The sequence below is a fragment of the Xiphias gladius genome, chromosome 14, assembly GCF_016859285.1.
Source record: "Xiphias gladius isolate SHS-SW01 ecotype Sanya breed wild chromosome 14, ASM1685928v1, whole genome shotgun sequence".
Classification (NCBI taxonomy): Eukaryota; Metazoa; Chordata; class Actinopteri; order Istiophoriformes; family Xiphiidae; genus Xiphias; species Xiphias gladius.
Window position 1 is genome coordinate 15,196,093 of NC_053413.1, and position 26,053 is coordinate 15,222,145.

Here is a 26,053-nt window from a genome sequence, read left to right on the forward strand (position 1 = left end):
TTTGTCATGTCTGCTGATGACTGTTTTTTCCCACTCAAGCATGTTTACAACTGAACCACCACCTTCTTTGTCAGGTCTACAACACAGAGATAATCCTCCGTCATCATGACCCTGTTAAATGGGGAATGTAATAAAGCAGGGTGACTGTTGGACTGCAGGCTTCCATTTCAGGGCTTTGCCGTGCAGTCTCGCAGCTCATGAGTGTCAGACATTAACACCGCCACTACCCTCAACCTCACCCTGCCCCTCGTGACAATTACTCCCCTACCTCGCTATTCAGCACGTAATGAGAAAACCGACTGATCGATTTCTGTCCAGCCAGTAAAAGAAGAGAAGGAAGCATTTGGATATAGCGCAGACCAGCCTCACAGGCACAGAACTGCAGCGCATCCATAATGTTATTTAGATTTTTTTTAAGTGTTAAGTATTAATGGGATTTGATTTTGTGATTATAGCAGTTAGAGCTGCAACTAACAATTATTTTCATTATCAATTAATCTGCTGATTATTTTTTCAGTTAATTGATTAATCATTTGGTCTATAGAATGTCAGAAAATAATAAACAAAATGCACACCAGAATTTCCCAAAGCCCAAGTGAAATATTCAGATTGCTAGTTTTGACTGACCAACAGTTGAAAACAAAAGATATTAATTTTAATCCTGCAAAAGACTGAGAAAACTGGCAATTATTCCCATTTGAGCTGCTGAATTTTAGCATTTCTGGTTTAAAAAATGACTCAACAATTAAAAGCGTTCACTACTGGTTTACGCTCCTATAACACTGTCAGACTAAGGAAGGACGGTTTAAAAAAAGGATCAAAATCGATGCAGCAGAACGAGAGCTATCGTCTTTTTTTGTTCCATGCATTCTTCTTTCTTGTCAAAACTTGGCACCTACATTATCCACAATGCAACTCGACCTCTGACCGTTCGGTTTGGAGATTCAGGTGTGTTATGCTAGTAGCGGCTAACGTAGGCTTCAAGCCTGCCAGCATCAAGCAGAGATAAGGACCGGGCTACAGAGGTCTGGTAAGCTCACTTCTCTAACTCCACATCCCCAGATTGTTTTCATTTTCAAACTTGTAGTCTTCAGCCGCAACCCACGCCGACTCAAGTGACATCACTAGAGTCGATTTATCAGATTTCACACAGCTCCCTCTGGAACCACAAAAGGCTTTTTAAAACTTTTTTCACACAGGCAGTAGTGCTCCTCGAGACCTGTCAACTGACTTTGACGTGTTAAATTAATGGAGTTCCCCTTTTTATCAATCAAGTAGTCTGGACTAATTGTTGTAGCTCTGTTAGCAAATTACAAATATTGCTTGCTTGATGCCAAGAGTGTCAGGATGTTTAAATACAAGGCTGGTTCGGCTGAGGACTCAGTACATTTATAACAACTGTTGTGGTCTAGTGTTACAACACGAGGCTTGTGAGGAAAAGCTTCCCACAAACTGCCGCATGTTCTAATAAATCCATCCTGATTTATTTATTCCTCTGACTGATTACATGGATGTAAATATTCAACAGGGAGATATATGGTGTGGGTGACAGAGTGTCTTTTCCAAGCACCACCACGCTGTCCTGTAGGGTCAGAGCTCCACTGCCACTCACAATTATTTATTAGGCTACATATTCACTCTCTATCCATCACTGTATTGCCACCCGGCCCGGTCAGATCTCTTTATGTTTATTACAGTGTCCCACCTTCCCGAGGAAGATGATTGACGTTTTCGGAGAGGACCGAGGTGGGACTTGCGCGCTCCTTCTTCTCCAATCGTGGCTCGAGGGGCGGAGGCTTTTCCATCCATACCCTGATTATGAGTCAGTTACCAGACGTAAGCGAAACAATAACAGTTGGTGGTTACTTTGTATCCAAAACCTTCACTGGCAAGTTGGGTCTTGAGCGCGTTTTGGCGCATCAGGCTCTCGAGTATATCGGAGGTTTCATAAGAGGGGCACAGCGCGCTCCACTTTTAATCAGATTAGGAGCCTTTAATGTTCAATTCTGTTTTTTTTTTTTTTTTTTCCTTCCTTACAGTAGCGGTGCAGGAGTGGCCAAAGCCAAAAGCAGCGATTCAGATCAGATTTCACCTAAACCAGCTGGGAGAGAGACCGAGAGAGAGCAGAGAGAGGGTTTGTCAGTCTCCCTCCTCCCAAATCCAGAAAAGCTAACCAAGGAAAAAGGAGGAGTGTCGGGGCTTAGAGAGACGCAGAGGAATCTAGAGGAATTTCCGAGGATATTTTCCTCCACCCCCCCCCCCTCCCTTCTTGATATCAAATTTTAAAGAAGTTGGAGGCGAGGCAGCAGGGACCGTGGTCAAGGATGGACGAGCAGCCTCGGTTGATGCACTCCCACGGGGTAGGCATGGCCGGACACCCCGGCCTGGCGCAGCATATGCAGGATGGCACGGCGGGGACGGACGGAGAGGGAAGAAAGCAGGACATCGGAGACATATTACAGCAAATAATGACCATCACAGATCAAAGCTTAGACGAAGCACAGGCGAGGTGAGGCTACACAAAAACACCGCTTGTATTATTAGTCGAAAAGAGGGGATATTAAGCAATGTTGTTGGGGATGGAGAGGCGAGATGATAACATTGTTGTTTGTGTCAACACTGCCTCTAAATGAAAGCAATTACGCCCACTGAAGTGCCGTGACTGCACGAGAGCGAAAAAAAGACCTTAAAAACTTGTCACGATTCAGATCTGATCATTTGAAACAACTTTTGTGTCAGTACTTTTAAGCAAAACTATTACTTATTGTATGATTGTTGGAGATTAAGATGATCTGTGTAAGAGGTTGATTTTTTTTTTACTGTGGAGCAGTTGGCACCTCAGTTTCACTGAGACTCTTCTGCCTTCTCACAGAGCAGCTTAAACTGTAATCCTGACATGTTGCATGTCCTCTCCTACAGTTTTAACCCAGTACCCCATTAACAATAACCCAAAATATGATGCAAAGTACATTTCAGGCATGTTACAGTTGTAGTGTAGCTGGGTGGATCTTGTTGCATATTATGTTGTAAGTAAAGTCTTGTTTTTTTTCCAAAGGTATTAAGTCTCACATTGTATATTTATGAGACAAAATAATTAAAATTAAAGACTGAAGAGACGGTCGTTATGAAAAAAATTCAGTGCCTTGGCTCCCCCATGTTTCATAAAATAGCCTGCCTCTGACAGTAGAAATAGCAGGGACATCCAGGAAACATTGGGTCCTCATGATGATATTTTGTGATTTCAGGATGCCCCATTCTTTTAAGCCACTTTACTACTGTTGCCACTTGTTTGAATATTGATCTGGAAAGTGGTGTCCTGTCCTCTTTTTAGGAAACATGCACTGAACTGCCACAGAATGAAACCTGCTCTCTTCAATGTATTGTGTGAAATTAAAGAGAAAACAGGTAAGTTCTGTTTTATAGATTCTTTTGTTTGCTGATTTTTAAAAATAATCTTTTTCTCCTTTTTTGCTTGCACTTACAACTGGTACTGATGAGAGTAATCAAAAAATTTATTCTTTGACAATTGGCAGATTTTTAGGAAAACGTGGCTTTAATTGTACAAAGCCAAAACAGGCCATGGCCATCTAGACATTCCACTCCTATGACACCGTAAATGTATTAGTTTTTTTCTATGATTTATGACACGTTTTCCCTGATGTCACACAGCATGCATGTGAACGCCGTCTGGCCCCAGATGAGGTGCTGTCAGTGGACAGGAGTGTTTTCACGCCGACATTTGGGCCTTTCTGGCGCTGGGCTTTCTTCCCTCTCCCTGTCTGTTTTCCCTGGCCGAGTTCGATGGTGTTTGCTAAGAGAGCTGTTTTACATGCAGAGGCAGGTCAGAGGGATTTTCTGTTTATGTTTGCAACGAGGGTCAAAGTCATGAAAAGGAATCTGTGAATTATTCCTCACTTAACAGCAGATTAAAAGAAGAGCAACTCACATGATGAAAGCCTGTGAATATTCTCTGAGAGATGTGGCAGAGCACTGCTTCTCAAGGGAGGAAATAAGACAAAATATCCAATATAACCTTATCTCTGAGCACAACTTTGAAGCAGTCGTTGAGATTATTGGGAGAGCCTTGTCACTTTGTCTGCTGGTGTTGTTGCAGCGCAGTCATGTAGACAGTTGAAAATAAACACAGGGCTGGTATGGAGGCAATACCCTTTTCCTTAATTTAACATGAACTGTTATTCACTGACATTTCATGCTTGTGAGTCAGAAATTGGCACAGGTTTCCCCCCAAAAAAGTAAAAGGAACAAGCAGACACTTTGAGATTTTCACCAGATTTATAAAGGTTAAAGAGTGCGGTCTGTGAGGAGGAAGCTATAGTAGGTTGGGGCCCTTTTTCTAAATTGCAAGCCTTGGAAAGTGAAAAGTGAGAGAGTAATGCCTGGCTCTTTGTAAACTGTCTGGCGTCTCCCTGGGTTCAACCAGAGTTCGTTTCCAAAAAGAAGAACAAAGTGACTTGGACCTTTTCCTGGCTTTTCCCCCTGCCTCTCTCCTCTTCCCACCGTTCTTGGCAACCGGGATTTCAGAGAGCTCCTGACAAGAGAGGCTCCCCTCAGCCTGCTAATTCTCTTCCCCTCTGTTTAGGACCAAGTTTGGAAATGAACATATTTCAACATAGTTCATGTTTTCCCTGTTTTCCATATGTATTGAATCAGATATTTTTACTCAAAGTGTAGCCGAAAAACATGCTCCACACCACAAACCAGCAAGCTGTAAATAGCTACATTGTTTTTATGAAGACAGAAAAGCTTTTAAAAGTCAAGAATAACCCAAATAATTTGTGAGAGAATCATGACTTAATGGCCGCCTTGCTGTGTCCTCCCTGTCTACATTTGAAGAGCTGAGCTGCGGCTCATCTTCGCCCATAGGAGGTTTGTGCAGATGAAACTGAAAATCCTTTCACTGCAGTGACAGAGAAAACGACTCAAACCTTCACCATGGCATTTACAGCCAAATGTGCTGAGTGCAGTGTATGCGAGCGGAGTACAGCCTGCAATTTGTCAGGTCTTTTTTATATTCTTTATAAAGACTCAGCTCCTCCTTGCGTTTTTACATTGTTGCAGTCAGAGTGTCTTTGAGAAGAAGCGCTAGCGGGAGGAGATGAGAACAGCAGTTCATATTTGAAGCAGCCCCTTCTCCTCGACCTTTTACTGTAGAGAGGAAACATTTCTTTAGATCATATATCATTTGTTGCATGTAGTTATTCACATGTGTGCAGCATGTATCTCCTCCTCGTTGTATTTCGTTGGTGTGTGAGTGTTGACAGCAGCAATATGGGACATTGCAGCAGTGAGGTGTCCATTGGCAAACAGCTGACAAACAAGAAGGGAGCGCATGCCAATAGCGGATATAGCAGGCCTTAACTGATGACCCCACCCCACCCCACACCCTGTATGTTTGTGCCGGGGTCGGGCCTGTGTCATGGCGGGAGAGTATTTAGCAAGCTTAAACAAGCTCAGGTTCGCACACTGGTTTATGAAAAACCGGGGACAGAGGCTCGTGTTACCACTTACAGGCGTTCCTCTTGGCCGCTAGTGTTGTATTTCACGAAAACGTTTGCCCCCTCTACCGGCCCCTTGTGACTTCTTTTTTTTAACTATCATCATTGTTTCTACAGTTCCTGAGAGCACTTAGAATTTGTTTTCCTGTGCTTGCTTCACATCCTGTGAAGAGAGTTGGAAAGCGTCTTTGTTTGTGTGGAACCATTACGACGAGGGAAGCTGGCACGTACAGGTTGACTAAGTAAGAGAAGCCAGACACCAAGTCAGTGTTTCTGGGTGTCAGATTTCAGGCCTACTCTGTCTCTCTCTCTCTCTATCTCGCTCTCTCTCTCTCTCTCTCTCTCTCTCTCTCTCTCTCTCGCTCTCTCTCTCTATCTCTCTGTGTCTCTCTGTCAGTGGGCCTGGGACTGTTTCGTCAGGCCACTCTGTGTCAACAGCCTCACATTACCCTCATGCAGGCTCGGGTCAGATGGAGAGCTCCTGCATGACTAATGTGATCAGGCGGATAATGCATTACACCGCTTGAACTTATCAAAGCTGGAGACCTGCTGAATCAGTCGGTCCTGCCAACTGCGCTAACAACCCCCCCCTCCCTTGGATAACTGTCCTGAAATGCTATGCTGATGGTAGAGCTGAAACTAGCAAGTTTCATTAATGATTAGTCTGCTGAAAATGCAGAAATGTTAAAAGAAATGTTCAAAAAATGAACATCACAATTTCTTAAAATGTCTTGTTTTGTCCGACCAACAGTCCAAAATCCAGAGATATTCAGTTTACAATTATATAAAACAGAGAAAAGCAGCAAATCCTCATATTTGATAAACTTGTCAAAGATTGTCAAAATACTTGCTGATTAATTAAGTAATCATTTCAGCTCTAGTTAGTATGCTTGAAGTAAATATAAAGGTGTGGGGAGATAAAGTCGCAAATGACTATTTATGTTAGTTTCTGTACCATTAACATTAAATGTTGATGGAGGTACTAGTAGAGCTCCCATGAAGCAGTGTATAAACTGGTCACTATTGCTCCCAGTGCTGCTGTTTTTCAGTATTTAATTGACATGGCTGTCCATGATGAGTTCAGGGGTTAGTGTTGCCTCTCTTTGTTACTCTCCTCTCATCTCCAGTGACAGATGGAGGCATTAGTCTCCAATGTGGCGCTGTCCTGAAACTAATGGCTATGTCCTTGGTTTCCCCGTGCTAGCTGGGAGACTGTATATCTGTCCCCGGCTTGGAAGTGCAGAAGCAGCAGTTTATCCTCCCATGTTTTAGTTTCCACGGAAATAAGGCTGAACAGGACTCTGTCTGTTCTCTCATAAATAACTTCAAATAAATAACTTCAAAACGAGTGCAAAGTTTTCCTGAGAAAATGTTGCCGGGGCCTTTGATTTGTGAGTTTATAGGAAACTCTTCCTCCACTTACCAGAAATGTTCATCTAAGTGAATAATAATAAACATGATATATTCTTTTGAAGTAGTCTAAGCGGGGATGTGATTATTGTAAGTTTATCTTTGCTTTTAAAGTGAATTATATCTCATATTAATAGACTGGATTCCCTTTTTATCCACTGACATTTCCTTTATATTCATATCTACACTCACTGGATTATCGGTGCACTTCAGAAGCAACAGCGACTATTTTTGCCGTTCCCTGTCCTCTGGTATAAACTCACGTGCAATTAGGACAGCTAATATATTATGCAAATGTTGACTGGCTTAATTGAGACATGTTAATCATATTTTAAGAGGCTAATTACAGCCCTGTATATCTGAGGTGGGAGTAGTAATTAGCCGTGATAACAGATCTGGCTGTAGAATGGTCATATTCTGCATGTCGAAGTATGAAGAGGGACTGCGTGTGTGTGTGTGTGTGTGTGTGTGTGTGTGTGTGTGTGTGTGTGTGTGTGTGTGTGTGTGTGTGTGTGTGTGTGTGTGTCTTTGGGAGTTTGTTTGAGAGCACGGGTAGGTCGCTAGGTTTGTCTTGTGTTCGTTTTTTCTTGCCTTTTGGCAGTTGTAGCAGCTATTTTCTGCCTTTAAAAAAAATGAAAAATCAAGGTTTGCTTTTCAGATGGTGTTGACCTCTTTAGGTACATGCATATAAGTGCGTGTCTGTGTTTGTTTCCTTTTTCAGCTGCAACTATTTCCCTCCGCATACATCTTTTACATTTCACCTTCATTGAAACTGCAACAAAGACAGCGAATCAGAGATCTATCAGTTCACCTATTCAAATGAAACATGAATGTATTGCATCTCTATCTATAGTTTCTTTCCTGCACTTCTCAATTTAGTTATCTGGTGCAGCAGCACTGGCCATTCTGCACACTGGGCTTTTATACAAGGCTGTGTTCTTAGTTTTCTGACAGAGATCATATTCAGATCCATTACGCTAAGAATGCCTTCCTACTTATCGAATATAAAATTGCTTTAGAGAGGAAATTTGCTCTATGGCAGAGTGGAGTTTCTTTTTTATCAGATGTTTGTCTCTGGAGCAGCTTTTACTGTCTACAAAACAGCTCCGGTGACATTATTGCAGTTGCAATTGCCTCAGCCATTGTTTTTCTTATTGGTGCTGTTTGGATTTGATTGGATTTTCCACAGTCTTGTGGAATTGCCTCACGCAGTAGGACCGGTGAATGCGTATATCCTCATACTGTTGGAGCTGAAACACCTGCAGATCTTATTACTGATATGTTCATGGGACTCCAACTGTGTGCTCCATCTACCTCTGAATACCACTACTGTTTAGGCTTTCATTTTTCACCGTGTTAAATCTGTTTGGTTACATGCACACGCCACCCCCACCCCCCACCCCCCCAACCCCTTTTGACTGAAGAGATATGTCCTTTCCCATACCAAAAATATAACTTATACATTCAGACTTACATGGGCACTTTGATGGAGGTGGTTGCCCTGGCAGTTGATGAGCCTTAATTCGAGGTGTGGGATCTCATTTCCCTGGCACCCTGCCACTACGATGTAAGTGGCGTGTTGGCAGCATGCTGGGGTTGTACAAAGGAACCCCCCCGACTTCGATGAACAGTCAAACATAAAATGGCAAGCGCTCTTCCCTGGATGACTTAGTAAAAATGACATAAATTAATACATGCTGTTTAAACAGGACCAAGATTAATGGTTGCCTTTCGCAGCGGCTTAGATCCACTGTCAGTTGCTGCTCGCTGCCCAGATGGAATCAACACCAATCAATGAGGCTGCCCGACTCTCCCTGGATATCTGCTTAGGATGTTGAGTGGGACACACACACACACACACACACACACACACACACACACACACACACACACACACACACACACACACACACACACACACACACACACACACACACCTTTAAATATGTACTGTAAATGCAGACACATCCAGACACATAGTCATGCAAAACAATGCATGAATTGCAGCCTTGTTGATGCAGTATTTCTGTTCCTTTCTTCTTCTCCATATGAACTCATAGGCACATCCTGTATTACTTCCCATACAGTGGGATGCTCAGTCAGGTGCCACAAAGTCAGATGGGGAAGAGCAGTGAGGCTGATGGCTCAGTAGTGATTGGATGTTTCAATTACTGATAGTAATGCCATGGTGTAGTGAGTCATGCAGTGCAGATAGCACCATTTATTTTAATCAGGACAGGGGAGAGATGGGTGTGGATGTGTCTCCCTCATTTCAGAGTAGTTTCACATTTAGATGCAGGGGAGTGTGCTCGCTCTCTCTCTTTTACTCTATCACTTTCTTTATTTCACACACAAACACATGCACAGACACACACATGCGTGCATGATCAGGTGGATTTAGAGTGGAGGAGAGGTTGCTGTGGGTAACGCATAGCGACAAGGTACTCTCTCGGCGAGCTATTCTAATTTATGTTAATAAACCTTGCCGTTGCCGTGAGAGACAAAGGGGCCACAGATGAGCCTTGGTAACCTCGGCACCTTCACTGGAAGGAAAAGACACAGACAAAGAACAATGTAGACACACACACTCAGAGAGCAAAAGAGAGAAGAGATATTGAACTGTAGAGAAAGACACAAATACTGTCGCAGAGAGCGATGATAAATTTAGCCACACAAAGAGTTGTTTTTGTGGCTGCAAAATCAAACAGCCTCATGCTGGCAATCTTCAGTGTGGCGTGTGTTGTCTACTATTTCTGTGTGTGAGATAGAGTGTGTGTTGGGAGAGCAGAAATAGGCAGGCAGGCAGTCTCTCAGGATTGCTGCTGCTAATTCTGTGGGATCTATAGAGACACGGGGTGCTGCAGTTTTGGATCACTTCCCGGGGCAGATGTGACACCACAGGTAGCATTTAGCACGGTGGGGCGAGAGCATGAGTGTTAGCAGAGGTCAGCACTAGGCCTGGCTGCCGTGCAGTGGAAAGACCATCTCAGAGAAGCAAATGAGGGCACTTAAAATCTGCTTCTGAAGTAGTGTCGGCTCTTTCAGGCACAAAGGGAACCCTCAGCATGTATGGTGCAAGGAAATATGCTCAAAACACAATACGCTGTAGATCGGTACACGTCTTGCAGGTTTTATCTGCAGTACTGCAAGATATGTAAGTATAACAATTAACAAGTCAAAACTGCCATTGGAGTGAGATCATTTCACTTGCTGTCAATGCAAATCAAACAGTTTTGAAAAAGTAAAAATTCTCATTAAATGGAAATTACATAAGAAACAGTGTAGATTTTCTCAACCAACAGCCATTTTATCTTGTTATTAGATGACTTGTTATTATTGTAAGTACTTTTTTTAGTGTGAAAAATAGCCAAACCTCTAAATGTATACTCTCAATTCTGACATCTAACAAGGTGAAATATGTAAACTATTTTTTCTTGGTAACAGCAATGAGGATTGATAATACAGTGATGCCTCCTCGCTGGTTCCCTGTACTGTAGATATCTGTATCCCAGCCCAAGGAGTGAAAGCTGTGGGTTTCCTCTGTGCCTTCTGTCTGCCAGCTTGCCTTTGGCGGTGTTAGTTCTGGACAGTTAACTCCCACTGAAATTATGTTAATTGCTGTCATTTTCTTTTTTCTACTTGAGCATAATCAGCAAATTATATACTTCTGTTCATTTATTACCAAGCCACTTCTAACGGGGCTTTTACCCTTCAAATACCAAAAGTTAGGAGGTAGTTTGCTCTTATGATCTATGTACACACAAGGGTTTATGTGTGGTGTCAGCAATTTGTTGTTTTGTGCAAGTTTGTCCATATATTGAGCCGTAAAAAGTTTCTGAAGTGTTCGGTAGACGCATGTGTCATGTCAGTTCCAACAAAAGTGTGATATGACAAAATACAACAGTGTATTAATAAACTGATTATCAATTTCTAATATCTAAAAATGGCAAAGGGATGAACACATCTGAAAAGTGTTGCTTTTTTGCCATGTAAAAATACAACCTTTATGAGTGTGAGATTGGTGGTTTTTTGTTTTTGTTTGTTGTTGTTGTTTTGTGGTGACTCATTTTACAATAAGCTGCACCACAGGACATGAAAGCCAGTAATTAAACAAATTTTACATGCAACTATTACTTATTACTTATTTTTGTAGTGCAGTTGCTCTGGAAGGCATCATGCTGTAAGGTGGTATTGCTACCTAAGTTTTGGATATTCACATAATTAGTATAAACAAACAATCAGAAACACCTTATTTCAAGATTCAAAGAAATACAGTTCATATTGTTTATATTTATCACTTTCATTACTGATTTTATGCTTTCTTGTAAAGCCACTGTTGTTTATGGAAGGCCCCCCTATAAATCAGTCACATACTACATGTTTATATGTGTATTAATGTATATGTGTGAGTGTGTTAATAGACAGTAACTCACTGACCAAAAAAAAAGTGAGAGGTGTGAAACCGAAATAGTCCAGTTTAATCTTAAAATTTACTTGAGGGCTTGTCAGTGGCTTTCTTTATAATCTCAACATTTGGACATCTGTAAATGACCAACAAACACACGTGTGTGAATGCATGCAATCACAGCACACACACATACTGTATTAATGCCAGCATGCACTACACTATGTGGTTTTCTGCACTCTGAAGTCTGTTGGGGTAGATCAGCTGACATCCTCAAAACTGCTGCATGTTATCATACTCACCATAGGAAGGCAAATGTGTTAGTTTAGACTGAGAGGGCAAGAATTCTCATTTTACATTAAGTTGCTCCACCTGACCTTATAACTAGTAAGTAAAGAGATTTTACATGCTTTCAGATAAAAGGCACCTTCACCAGAGCAGTGTGTGGGTCAGTACCATGTTAAAGTTCACTTTAAGCCTTGTCGTTAAAGGAGGGTTTTAGTGTTTCATATTCATGCTTTCCCCAGTCATTCACAAGATCTGAATCGATGACCCTGTGACTCCACGCACACCTCTCGCACCCTGAGGCGCGTGGCTCCTCTTCCTCTATTATATTTTATTTGGCTTGCTGGCACCACCTTGTAGCCTGTTTTATTGGACATGTCCTTCAGCACTGTGTTTAGCAGTCTCCTCCCCTAAACACATAAAATTCCTTTATGTTCCTATTACTTGAGTTTATGAAGAGCGTCTTCAACCCCCTCCCTCCCGATAAGATCATATTGATAGATTGATATTGGGAGAGCTGTAGTGTGATAAAGGCACGGGGGTTAAGAGCTTCTTGGATAGTTTAACCTTGATAAAACAGTTGTTTCAGTGAGGCTGATTTTGCCCCATCCGTCTTCATCTGTCAAGGCCCCGTTGAAGTATGCAAATGAAGGCAGTAGAGGGAAGCGCCGTGTGCGGTTAAATGGGGCGTTGCGAATGTGCGGTGTACCGCGCCGACGGGGTGATACTACTTACTGTCCAAATTTAGTGTGTCTCTTCTGAACCCACCCCCCCTTCCTTTTTGTCTGCATTTCAAGAATATATACAGCCCTAAGAGTCGTGGCAGCAGCAGAGCAGTTTATGCTTGTACATGTTTTATATTATTATAGATTTTAATGTTTTTGAGCTGTAATGTAGTGCCTGCAGAACAGTGCGTTATCCCTGTACTTGTGTCTTTGTGTGCGCAGGATCTGTATTTACATGTTGCAGTGGGTTTTATTGCATGCTCCAGCCATAGATTTTAGAATATGGCTCTTTATTGCACTAATTAGTAAGTCTGGAGGTGTAAGGGTAATAATCTTTATGATAATAACTGTTTATGCTTCAACACTGCTCTCCATTCACAGTTTACGTTGCTCGGGAAGCTTCATTTGCCTGATTAGTTTTGTACCTACTCAGCGGCATTAGGGATGTTTTTTTGTGTGTGTTTGATTCTCTCATTTATCTCATGTGTCGGCATATTGATTGATTCCCCTGCTAACTCATTATTTTGTTCTGTTCTTCACAACTCATTTTCAGAGAGGGGGTCATCACTGAGGCCAGAAACAGATAGCATGTCTCCTCTCTGCTGTCTGACTAGCCACCACACGCATAAAGCTGTCAATCAGAAGCTTTCCTGCCTGCCCTTTGTTATGGAACGCCAGCTCTGTGGGTGGGTCCTCTGGATGATAGATGGCTCAGAGAGCCTATCGGACTGCTAGAAGCATCCATCTCTGTCTGGAGCCTGTTAAACAAGCTTGGGAAAGCAGCCATGTAGTCCTAACCACTACTGGCCTCCACTAAAAAAAAAAAAAGCCCATTAACATTAATGAAGGATAGCTTTAAAAGTTCTTCAGTAATAGGCTTGAATTGGATTTATGAGTCAGATAGTTTGCCAGAGAGTACGTCATGAAAAGTGTCACTGGTAGATAAATGGAAATGAGCATTTGAAAGGTCTCGAGACACTGTTTCAGCAAGGATTTCGGCTCAGCTTGGAAACATTTATTTCTCTTGTCCCTCAATCATTTTCCCTCCAGCTCTAAAATGAAGCTGCAGCTTCAGAGTAGCTGTGAAGGAAAGCAAGGTGTTTGATGCTTTAAGTGACTGCAAAGATAAAACTGTTCATCTTACATACAGCACTGCTGCCTCTAGAGAAAAAAAAACAAGTTCTTAATACTTTTTTTAAAGACCTTTCATCCCAGGTGGCACTGGCTATTTCAATATCTTGTAACTACCACTTTACCTGTCTGCAAGGTCCCTATAGATGGCTGATGTGAAACTGCCATTAGTCAGCCAATCCTCAGCCACAGATTACTGTGGCAGTGCATGGTAATCACAATGTTGAAAAAGGCCTGATTGCACTCCATCCAACCTACAAAGTGTGGCATAAATTGGTTTTTCGAAGGTCTGCAGTTGGTTGTTGGTATGTCATCATAGTGCATTAAGACTGTCAAAGGCAAAAAGGCAGCTTTTGAAACCTCTTTCATCTTGTGTGAATGTTAAAAGGATACAGAAATACACTCGGACCGAGCCAGGCAACCAAGGCCTCGGTGAGATTGGTCAGTCAAAGCACGTCATGTATGAGCTGCACCTCGTCATGCCGTTCACCCCCCTTTTTTTTTTTTTGCGTCCATCAAAAACATAGTTATTGTAGTAATATTTATAATTTCATGCATCTCCCCCTCTGTCTTGGTTTCTCCCCCTGTCTTTCTTCTTCTCGCTCCTCTCCTCCTGTCTCACAGCTAGTCTGCTCCCTGCTAACCTCTGATGTCATTAATGTTGGAGGGAGGTTGAGGGGAGAGAGGGGTTGCTATTCTTAATGAATTCCGCTGTGTCTTTGCACTCCCCCCACCTAGTTAACCCCCCCCCCCAGCAAGCGCTCAATGTGTCAAATTAGAGCAGCTGGAAAAGGGGAGTGCAAGGAGATGGGCAAGGTACAGCTCACCCCACCTCTTTTCTTCACTCTCCTTCACCTAATATAACATGATATTCATGAATGGTATCCATGTAACATCAATGCAAAAATGGTTGGATGCGCTTCACATATTCACTTTAATGATTCAGGAGCGGGTGCTGCAGTTAATAACATGATATTCGCGCAGTGGTGTGCACTGGAAATACAGTTAAAGGAAGAATTCACCATCGGGTACTTTAAGCTTATGATACACAGTATCGTCAATCTGCAGTGGTGGAAGATGTATCCAGATCCTTTACTTAAGTGAAAGTGATATCACAATGTAAAAATACTTCACTAAAAATAAAAATCTGGCACTCAAAATTTTAAGTTAAAGTACACAAGTATTAACAGCAGAAGGCATTTCAAGAATTACAAGTAAGTGTACTTGTTATAATATAACAGAATAGCTCCTGTCAGTGTACTCTCTGAATATATTATAATACTGGATTATGATACATTAACATGTATACTGCATTTTAATGTTGCAGCCGGTGGAGGTGGAGCTAATTTTATCAATTTTGTACGCTGTGGGGTAGTTTAATGCACTGTAGTTAATTCCAAGCTTTTTGGCTTATAGGCTTTCTAATGAAGCAGTGTGTATCCCCTTCTAACCCCTTTGCACATGTTGCATATTTCAGTGAGTTGTGAGCATTTTCAAGAGTTATTTCCTTCTCTAAACACTTTAGACGTTAAAAAAGCAAAAGAAAAAAAATCAATATGTAACAGAACAAAAACACAATTTTTTTTCTTCTTTCTTGTCACATTTATCATCTCATGATCCCTCAGAGTTATCCTGTGGAGGGGCACCAACTCTTATGTTGGAAACAACTGCTCAGTACAAGAGTGTATTGTATTTGACTGTGTATTCTATTCATAGGCTTATTCTGCAAAGTAACTAATACATATAACTGTTGAATAATTGAAGTGGAGCAAAACCACTTTACCTTTGAAATTCAGTGCAGTAGAAAGTATATAAAACTGAAATACTGAAGTGTCACAGAAGTAGCTTGGAAATACACAAGTACCCAAAAAAATACTTGATATAAATTTGTAATTTCTTAGCCAGTTAAAATTCCTTAAACCCCTTTTACCCTGAAGTGGCTCAGCATTACAAACTCATACAGTGCAGCCAAACATTGTGCGGATCCACAGAACAATTTTATATTCCAGTGGACATCCTATACTTTCCAAAGATCCAATGTGTCAGGATTAGATTTTGGGGAAAAAGTGTATGAAATGAGGCAGAGAAAAACCAGAATATTTCAATTTGATGTCGTGGTGCAGCTATAAAAAACATGAAATCTTGGTTTTGAATTTTTCACTCAATGTAAACACCATATAGCTACAACGAGGAGTTGGAAAAGACTGATACAGAACATATGTGATGCTGTCAGAGAGTGTGAATTAAAATGATTTTTCAAAAACTAAAGGTACTTCAGGGGAAATAAAAGGGGAAAACTGATTATAAGGGCTTAACCTCAGTTTTCGTTGTCTAACTTTGTTTCAGTCCGTGACTTCCTTCTGTCCACATAAGCCCTGTCGACAGACTCTGAGGAGGAGGTCATGAACTTGCATTCCCTGCATGTATTCGGACAGAGTATTAGTGACAGTGACAGTGATAACATATCCGGCTCCTCCATAGCTCTGCAGGAAACACCTCTGCACGAGGTCACAGCCTCTACATTTGGCCAGTGATCCTCATGAATGAGAACAGCATGCCACGCGGCCAAATGGGCACAGAGGTTCACGTGACATCGCTGGTAGCAGGTTTTTAACAATTTTTAAGTGTTTCGGGGTGGATATTTCCTGTGAGCCTAGCGGAGTTGTTTTTGTCTACTTCACCCCGGCCTTAACGGTTGATAGTCCTGACTCAACAGAGAGCCGGCATCCCCCTGTGGCTTTGCTTACTCACTCCTCAGCCCAGCGTTTAGTTTTCCCTGGCAGACCCAGGCCACAGCTCATTAGAGTAAGAGAATGTGCCTGCCTTAATTAATGATATGTAAATATCCTTGAATTGGCCACATTTGCATATTAAGAGAGATTTGTGGAATCTGTGGAGTAATATATTTTAATTAGGGATTAATTAAAAATAATGGGAATTTCATTTTGCCTGGCAGGTTGTGTTTGGTGTGAAGCATGTGCCGTGGCCCAATCTTTGAACGCCGAAGCAGCAACCAACATGTGAAGGAAGCTCTGCTCTTCCACCCGCTATCTGTGCTGCATACAAACACGCGCCCTCACGCACACACAAGCACACACACACACACACACACACACACACACACACTCTCTGGCATCACATTCCTTGAGAAGCCAGAGCCTTCCCAGGGGGTCTCCACAAAGCGCTGTAGCTTTGAAAAGCGGGTGGGGAGCAGGGGGATCCAGCTCGAACACCCACAATATGTTTTTGGGGATGGTCCCAGTTTGGCACAATTTCATCTCCTCTCATCTCTCTGTTTTTTTCCGTGTAGTTGGGGAATGGCTCTCAGACACGGAACACTAGTTATGTTGGCAATTATGTTAATGGAATGCCATTAGGCCATGATTGTATATGAGCGAATGGGGAGAGAGGGCACGTTTTCAGAGACCCAAGTCAATGTCTGCTTTGATCCACTTCTAGGAGACTCTTTGCCAGAGCATTTTCTAACATATTCTCCAGTTTTTTTCACCCATAGATCTTCAGTGCAGCAAACAATTTGACCATCATGTCAGGGATTGTTTCATTTCAGGCTATTTGTACTGTGTAATGATGTACTCAGTGTGTTTTTTCTCTGACAGCTTTGAAAATAAATCTGAATAGAGACAAAGACCCATCTGTCATCAGCATCACTAATAGCACTGATAGCACGGCCACTATCACAGCATCTCCTAGGTGGAAATCATCCCCATTACCAAGCATCAAGGCGGCTTCCTGCTTCCTGATGCTCCTTGCTGCAGCATCACACACAAACAAACTCTCTCGGCCGTTTCGCTCAATCTGAAAAGATGATTTTTGATGCATTCGGTAATTTTTCGGTCATTTTCGTTGAGCAGAAGCATGCAGTAAATGTCTGTTTTTCTTCAGGCTGGGCTCAAACTAGAGGGCTCCTTTGGCATTTGTGATGTGTCGTCAGCGCGCTGATGTTATTGATCCAGGACCTTCCGAATTCATTAGGAGATCCAGCCCAACTGTGCCGCATCTTTATTTATGTTGCTGCCCCCTCCCTGGCCTGCCTCTCTCGCTCTCTCTGCCTCGCTCCCTGTCTGCCTTCCTCTTTCATCCTCCATGCATTATTCTTTTATTATTCTTTTACTGCTGCCTTATCGCCTGCATTTTGGTGAGGATAAGACCTGTCATCTTTGGGTCTTGTCTGGGGAGATGATGGGAGACTTCGGGGGGGTGGGAGGGAGGAGGGTGGGTGTAAAGAAAGCCTGCTGCCCCCCTTTTTTTCCCGGTCTGAAATGGACCTCTCTCTCTTTTTTCTCCCTCTACCTTGCTCTCTCACTCTCGCCCTCGCCGTCTCTCTTTGTAATGAGAATCTCTCTCTAATTGAGGGAGCTGCAGCGAGCTGGCCGAGGGCGGCAGGGTTAGATTGTGATACTGGCTACGTGACCGTTATGCTGATAGAGGTGGCAGATCAATAATTTAGGCCCTGACCTTAATGGTGGTGTTAAAACGCTCATTCCTCTGGAGTCTGGAGGCCTTAAAGGTGCAGAGTTGGATAAAGCCACAGAGCTGGCTGGATGTGGAGGTGGAGTGGGGGATGGTGGGAGAAGCAGATAAGAGGAGAGGTGGAGAAAGACAGAGCAGAGAGTGTATTTGCAGTCAGCCCCTCAGTCTGTGAAAGGAGGGATCATGAGTGATGTTTTTCCTGCTTCTACATTCAGATACTCACATTGTCACCAACATTCATCCTCTTAGTATCTATATGAATGCCATAAGCTTTTTTCTTGCCTGTATTGGTATCTGGTTGTAATCCGTTTTCATAAGAAATCCTCCACCCATTCTCACTGATGCACTGAAAGCATCACCAGACACCAGAAGTAAACAAAGACTGCGGTAACGAGTGGGTTTAATCTGGTTCTGGGCTTGTCTTGTGCTCCTAGCTTGAGGCCATGCAGGCTGAGGATTCGGACAGCCATCGATTTGATTCTGAGGGACATTAACGTCACGGCCTCATGCGTCTCTCCGAATCCCTAAGACCGGACTCATTCCCTGCTGGCAGGATGCGACCATCTCAGCTCTCCCCTGCTCTTCCCTACCCACCCAGCCACCCTTAGGGGATGATATATTAGATATAACCAATTCAATTTTATGCAGCCAGGACAGACGCCCTGGAGACATAAACACACACATTTTTAATACACTCTTCACCAGGAAGCCCAATGCGCCAGAGCCTGCGGCTGCCCTGGGTCTCCTCTCACACTCAATTATTAATGTAACGGCCGTAGTGGCTTAATTAAATAATAAAGACAAGCTCACTGCAAAGGAATGGGCCAAGGACAAGTCAAGAGATGAGGTGGCTTCTCTAAATGTCTGATTTTGACATATACGAGAAAGCAAGGCTGTAAATATGCAATATTGCAATAACATTTGATGACCAAAATGTTTTATCCATCACCAAGTAGACATTAGTGGTTAATATACTATGTATTTGTGGCTTGCTGTGTCACTATTTTTATACTGTCTATTAAAAGAAGGACCCAATGCCATCTAAATTGCTTCCTGACAGTGGTTATTCTCATGGTATTTTTTTTTTTTCCAGAAAGCCGTTTTCTTAAAAATAAATAATTTGAGGGAGAGGTGTAGTCTTAGATTGGCTTCAAGTCTTGGATCTGCTCATAAATCAATTGTCTTGAGAGTCGGGTCAAACAGGGGCTTGTGATACCTCAACTACATGAAAAGACTGATTTCCTCAGATTATGGATTCCTGCCACCTCAAGGGCAAGCCAGAGGAAGCACTCTGTCTCCGATGTGATGAAATGTGGCGTTATCTTTTACTTTGTTTCATTAGATTCACTGGAGATTGCACACTCTATCCTCATAGACTACATTTTCCAGCTTTCGAAGATGAGAGATTTTCTGGCCTCGGGGCAAAAAAATATATTTCCAAGCTCCCATCCCCAGCCCGTTTCTGGGGGTTCATGACTGTTTTAACTTGCAATTAATTATTCAAATTCATTTTGAAATGCAGGGTTACATTTTGAGTGGCTTGTTCTAGGGCAAAAGCAGTTTTTTCACTAGTGGCAAGTAAGCTCCGCCATTAGATTGAAAAATAGGCCCATTGTGTGTGTGTTGACTTGGTGCCGTACTGCGATGAAGGATTGCGACAAACTGGAGTGTTTAAATCGGCGAATTGAAATTAATGCCCTCTCAAAGCCCGGCTTGCTGACGATACATTAAAGCTAATACTCCAGTGAGGTCGAGCAAATGTTTGTTTATATACATGAAATACACTGCGAGAGAATGAAATGATTGGATTTTGCCCAAGTAAACACTTATATTAAAGAGAGAGACAAAAGAAACAAATTGTAGTGTGATGAGGTGTGGACACTTTATATGGTTATTGTTTCTTCTTTGTTTTTGAGTAGACTAATCTTTCCTGACATGTTTCATTTATGCCTTTTTTAAAAATTCTCTGTTCTTTTTCTTTTTCCACAATTCAGCCTCTTATTGATTATTTAATACGCCCCCCTTTTTTTTGCCACATACTTACAGTATCTCCCCTTCTTTTCGTCTGCTGACACATTGAGATACTTTCAAAGGTCATGCCTCAAGTCTGTCTTGTCGCATCACTTATTCAGACTGGTTTTATTTATTCATGCCACTTTTTGATTTTAATAATTTAATGCAGTGAAATGTTTCTTTCATACAGCTATAAAGTGCTCACAAGGAGTGTAGACGTCTCTGAAAATATGGTTATATGGCTTCTTTATACTGCTTGGACAATTCTCCATGTAAAGTGTGAGCTGCTGCTGTCAGTAGAAGTTGTAATGTGTATCGATTGAAATTATCCCTCACTTCCACTGCAGCCAGAGGACCTCTCAGATGCCGGGCACAGAGGCAGAGTGTATAAGAGCCTCTTTTTGTACTTTTCTTTTTCCTTTAGAATTTACTGCCAGCGGCTTAGAGTGGTATTTATTTTCGTCAGATTCTCCTCTGCGATCCTGGAGTTGGCAGAGTGATTTTGTAGAATAGAAACATTATAGACTGTTAGTGTCAAAGTGTTAAATGTGATGTATAGAGCTGGGGGTTTCAGAGGGAGGAGGGTGGACGGGGTTGAGGAGGAGGCGGTAAGGAGGTGAGCACTGCCAGCCATGACTGGAGCAAGGTGCTCATGGGAGAGAGGGGCCATCCACCATGTGAGGGATGGCAGGGTAATGTGGCGGGAGGTAATGGCTTTTCTCAGTCCGCTGAAACAGAGGGGAGATCATTAGGGGCTGCAGTGCCGCACCGCGCCGTCCGTTTACCCCGACTCCGCCAGCGTTTCCTGTCAGAGCAGGGATGTGGAGACACTCATTGTGTTTGTCTGGCAGCATTGCTCCAAAGAGGCAAGAGTGGTTGATTATTATTTTGGGCCTTTCTTACTGGGATGGATAGACACTGACACGTTGGCTTACAGCTGCACTCTGATATTTCCTTACCAAATGCTTCTCCAGCTGTGAAATCAAATCAAAGAGCTAGCCAAGACCTGATGATGAAAACAAAATTCCTCGACTTCTCCATTGCTGTTACACAATTGAGGATTACTTTTCCACAAGCAGTTCAATTATTGGGCGCAAAAATGTTGTCTTTTAAAAAATAAAGATTAAAAGCCCTTGATATCTTAATGTGGTTTAAAGTGACTGCTGCTTTGTTTCATCAAGTCGATGTTTGACTTTGATCAATTAAAAACATCACAGTACTAGTCATAAATTTTATGTGTTACAAGCTAAAATGCAACAGATATCTTTATAGTTCAAAACTCAAGTCTCAATTAAAAGAGATATTCACTTCAGATAGAGAGTTTGAAAAGCACATAGACAAAAAGGCCTTCAGATCTCAAAGTGATTGTCTATAGCAAAATAAAGATACCTCCTTTAATTTTCTTCAAGGCTATCATCATCTTTGCTCTGTGTTTACAAATCATTACAGTGGTTGACATTTACTGTATGTCTTTCTACAGTAGTTATGATGAAGCACATTATAACTGCAAGCCTTTATCAAAAGCAAAATTGACTTCAGACCAACATCTTATTTTTAAGAAGCCAGTGTTTCTAGCTTCACACCAATTGAATCTATGTTTGTTTTCCTATATGGAGCATGAATGTCTAAACTTTAATTGTGGGGAAAGACAGTGATGGCATGCTTTTTGCGACCTGTGATTGGAATAAAGGTGGGCTTTGTGCATCAGAGAGGAGTCCTCAAAAGCGGTTAACAGCACTTTGAGCTGTCGGTCGATTTTTCCCTGGTGAGCCTCCAGCCCGGCGTGACAGAGAAGATTGGACGTCATTAAGGTCTGAACTCTTTCCGCTGTCTGGGGGTGTGTGAAATGGGCTCTGCTGCTGCCAAAAGTGTGGACTGTTATTGTGTATTTCCATCGGTCATGTGAAATCTCGAAGAAGGGTTTGCAGCACACATGACCAGAGTCGCATATTCATCTTGCAGTGTCACTTACCTCCCGTGTATTGGTTTTCCAGACGTTTTTTTTTTTTTTTTTTTTCAGTTTTTATATGCTCTTCTGTTTTAGTTGAAGGTCGGTATGGAAGTCACATCTCTAACAAGAAGATTCTCTTTGTGTCACTGTCAAGACTCATTCACGCTGTATGAAAAAAAGCTTCAGAGAAATATGATTGCTCCTGTAAATGGAACAATTACTCCCCATTGACAACCTTCAAAGCCCACTTTTATTGGCCGATTCAGCCAAATAAAATTTTATTGCATGAGCGGAAAGGGACGGCATCATTTTGCATAGCTTTTCCAAGCCCAACGTTTATATGATCCCCGTTATTACACCTCTGTGACATTTAAACTTTATTGAACAAGACTTTAAAATCTGTAGGCAGTATATAAAAGATAGAGGAATTTATTTCTTTCAGATGGAAGGAGAGTCCCCCAACAGTTGAGGCCTGACGGGAACAGATTTACATGGTTTTGCTTAATTGAATAATCGAATAAGATCGAATAGGACTATGTATAAAAGGGATGCAATTAGCCATTATTTTCATTATCGATTAACCTGCTACCTTAAAAATATCCAGTAAATTTCACATACATATATACATACAGTATGTATGTGTACTGTCAGTATGTATGTGATATTTGCAAAATGACACACCAGGATTAGAATTTAGGGCTGCAACTTTTTTTTATTATTGAATAATTTGCTCTTTTTTTGTTTTTCTTCAGTTAATTCACATTGCTTGTTTTGTTTGACCACCAGTCCAGAACCCAAAATGTAGGGATCCAGTGACTATTTTCATTATTGGTCAATCTGCTGAATATTTAATCTTTTGGCCTATAAAATGTCAGAAAAATGCCCATCACAAATTTCCTAAAGTCCAAAGTGATGTGTTCAAATGTTGTATTTTGTGTGAAAAACATTCCAAAACCCTAAGATACTCAGTAAACTATCACACATGACAAACAAAAGCTACAAATTTTATTACAATTTAGGAACTGGAATCAGCGAACCATTTGTGCTTGAAAATGACATAAAACTATTAAGCACCTACTAGAAAAATAGATTAATTTACCAGTTGTTTCAGCTCCAATCTACATAATCTGAAATGATAATGTCATACAAGGCCGTTAATGTTTATCTTTAAGCTTTATTTGTCACTACAGATGAGCTTCCCTCTTCGAAAATGTATTTCCTAGACAGCCAGACAGAGAGAAACTAAAGCAGAAAAGGGACAGGCACAGGGAGAAAGGTCCTGCCCCCCTCCTCTGTGTAATTAAAATGGGGTGTCTGTCAGGGGCTGCTGATGCTTTGTGTGGCCCCATATGTTTGGGCACTGATACAGGGAGGATTATTCTGTTTGGAAGCCTGATAACAGCCTGTTTATAACCTTGGCACAGGCTGTAGCCTAATCTGGCAGCAGCACATCTCTCCCCACCTCCACCCCCCGCTCCCTATCCCCCTTCCTAAATTTTCACAGAAAAACCATATTGGCTATTTTTTTCTTGAACGGGGGGAAACAGTCGTGACCCAGAAAGACTCAAGTTTTTCAACATATATCTCTCACTTACATGTACAGTATATTTCTGCTCAGCTGAAATATTGTGTGAAATGTTGACGTTTAACCCTAAACTGTCAGCTGATTCAAGATAGTTGAGGTTGTAAATGTTAACAGGTGTAAAATTATTCCAGCTTGTTTTGCTATTTTGGCTGATCATCTATCACCACTAATGTCTTCTCTCCTGAATATAGTCTCCGCTCCTCTTTCAAGTTTTTATTTTTTTTAAGTTTCACAGAATCACTTCTACACTTCTACACCTTTTCTTTCCTTTTCCAGACGTCAGTGCTCTCTTTGTTGCTAACTCCATTTTCATTTTTTAGTCTGCAGCCTGATTATTTTAGTCGTTTGTTCTCTGAGTTTACTGCCACCGTACTGCCTTTCACATGACTAAGTGTGTCAGGATTTTAATTCTGCTCCTGCAAACTGCTTTGTGATTTTAAGTCCTTTGTACTTTTCCAATAACAGCTCCAAATTGTCTCTTTTGAATGCCTAAATTATGCCTTTCCTTTACTAATTGCTACGTGATTGATTTTATGAAATGAATTGAACACTGGTTGCCCAGGATGGAGGCTGTATTCTTAAGAAAATATGAAAAAATCCTGCTGGTATATGCTGGATCAGTATGACCAGGTATGGTGGCCTTTTTCGGTGTTTTTCTAAGTGCCTTTACTCAGTTATTGTACAATCCTTTTTACTTCCTTGTTATGCTACTTTATACTTATACTCCACAACATTTCAGACGGAAATATTGTACTTTTTACTCCATTACATTCATTTAACCGCTGTAGTTTCTTTTCAGATTAAGATTTTGCATGCAAAAAATATGATCAGTTTATAAAACATGACGCATTGTATTAGATTAAGTGACCCAACAATATTAAGAAGCCCCATCTTGACCAACGACAACATCAAGGTCTAGTTTACATGGTAATGCATCAATAATAATGATGCAATAATATATACATGTGTAAAATAGCCTAGAAAGCCTAAAATGTGTTGCTAATATTCTGGTACTTTTACTTAAGTAAAATTTTGACTGCAGGACTTCCGCTTGTAATAGATATTTTACATCGTGGTATCGCAAATTTTAATTAAGTAAATGATCTGAATACTTCTTCCATCTCTGGAGATGTGACTGTGTATGAATATGGACAACACTGTTCTGTGCTTTTTTTGGCATTTTATTAGGGAGGGATACTAAAATTCAGCTCCTTGGCCGCATTCGAATCACATAACTCTCTGCAATTCTTGCCTTAAATGTTCATGTTAATAAGAGGGTTCCAACCTCGCTGATGAGTTTCCAGCAAGCTGAATAAAAGTCACTCTCGGTGATGCACTGTTCTATAGCAAGGACCCTTAACCGACACACTGCGGGGAGAGGGAGTGCTTGGAGTGGCAGGCAAAGAGAACTGTCAACCTGTCACATTTCTCCCTCCTCTTCCCCCTGATAAATTAAAGTTACACAGTGTGCGTGTTGTAGGAGCGGAAGGCTGTGCAGAAAGCCTGGCTCCTCAGGTCTCAGGAGATAGCTGGCAACTAGGTCAGACTGATAATGTAATCCACTGACTGGATCCTCAGCCCACTACATCCAGATAGAAAAACATGACAGGAAAAAAATGGAAATGTAGGAGGAAAATAGGAACTTTTATTTGTTGTTGCACTTACTTAGCATTACCTCGCTGGCTAGTTAGTTAATGAAGTTTATAAAGGAGTAATGTCCATGCATGTGAGGAAATGCTATGTATCCAGCTGGTGTACAGCCTGTGTGTGTGTGTGTGTGTGTGTGTGTGTGTGTGTGTGTGTGTGTGTGTGTGTGTGTGTGTGTGTGTTTGTGTGTGTGTGTGTTTGTGCGCATTATTCAAAAAGTGTAATCCGTGTCTATATACCTCACACTCCTCACACGGGAATCTTATTTACACGGATTCCTTTTTATGTGTTATCTTTGCACCACATACTGCACTGCACATCCGCAACAGAACCGTATCATGCGAGTCAGCCGAGAGAGAGTGACAAGAATAAGTTCCTGCATCAGCAAGGTGCATTTTGATTCCCATGCAGTATTCCAGAGAGGCTCTGTGGGCCCACTGTGACAACTCTGCCTCCCTGCAGGTGTGGAAATGAAACAGGGCCTATAAATAGCCCAGGCAGCTGGGAGTAGAGCACTGTATAGCAGAGGGGGAGGGAGGGAGGGAGGGAGGGAGGGGGGGGATTAGAGGTCCAGCTGGGGATGCAGGTGTGTAGAGGCCGACCGACAGAATTTGACTGCTATCTCACCCAGGGGGCCTGGAGAGAGGAGAGGCCGTGGAGCTGCAGCTCAATCCAGTTCGAGAAGTGGAGAACTGCAATATATTATTACTTTTGATGTGAAATACTATGGAAAACTAGAAGGATAAGTAAAACACGTCATGGGTTACCGCGTTTAAATAGTTTTGTGGCAAGATTTGGAAGTAACTGGGCAAAAGAGTTAAATAAGGGCCTTATAATTGCTGGTAGGTAACTATAATTTAAAAGTTCACAACCATGCCTTATTTATTTGTTTTT

General features: G+C 41.8%; 1 protein-coding gene across 2 annotated transcripts in view; it reads left to right on the forward strand.

The window, feature by feature from the left end:
- Positions 1 to 2,292: 2,292 nt before the first annotated feature.
- pbx1a (pre-B-cell leukemia homeobox 1a) overlaps positions 2,293 to 26,053 on the forward strand; it is a 47,930-nt gene continuing 24,169 nt past the window's right edge. For both annotated transcript variants that reach the window (XM_040143611.1, XM_040143610.1), the window contains exons 1-2: positions 2,293 to 2,509; positions 3,332 to 3,405. In XM_040143611.1, coding sequence (XP_039999545.1) covers positions 2,325 to 2,509; positions 3,332 to 3,405 — 259 coding nt within the window. In that variant the 5' untranslated portion in view covers positions 2,293 to 2,324. The remainder of the gene's footprint in view (positions 2,510 to 3,331; positions 3,406 to 26,053) is intronic.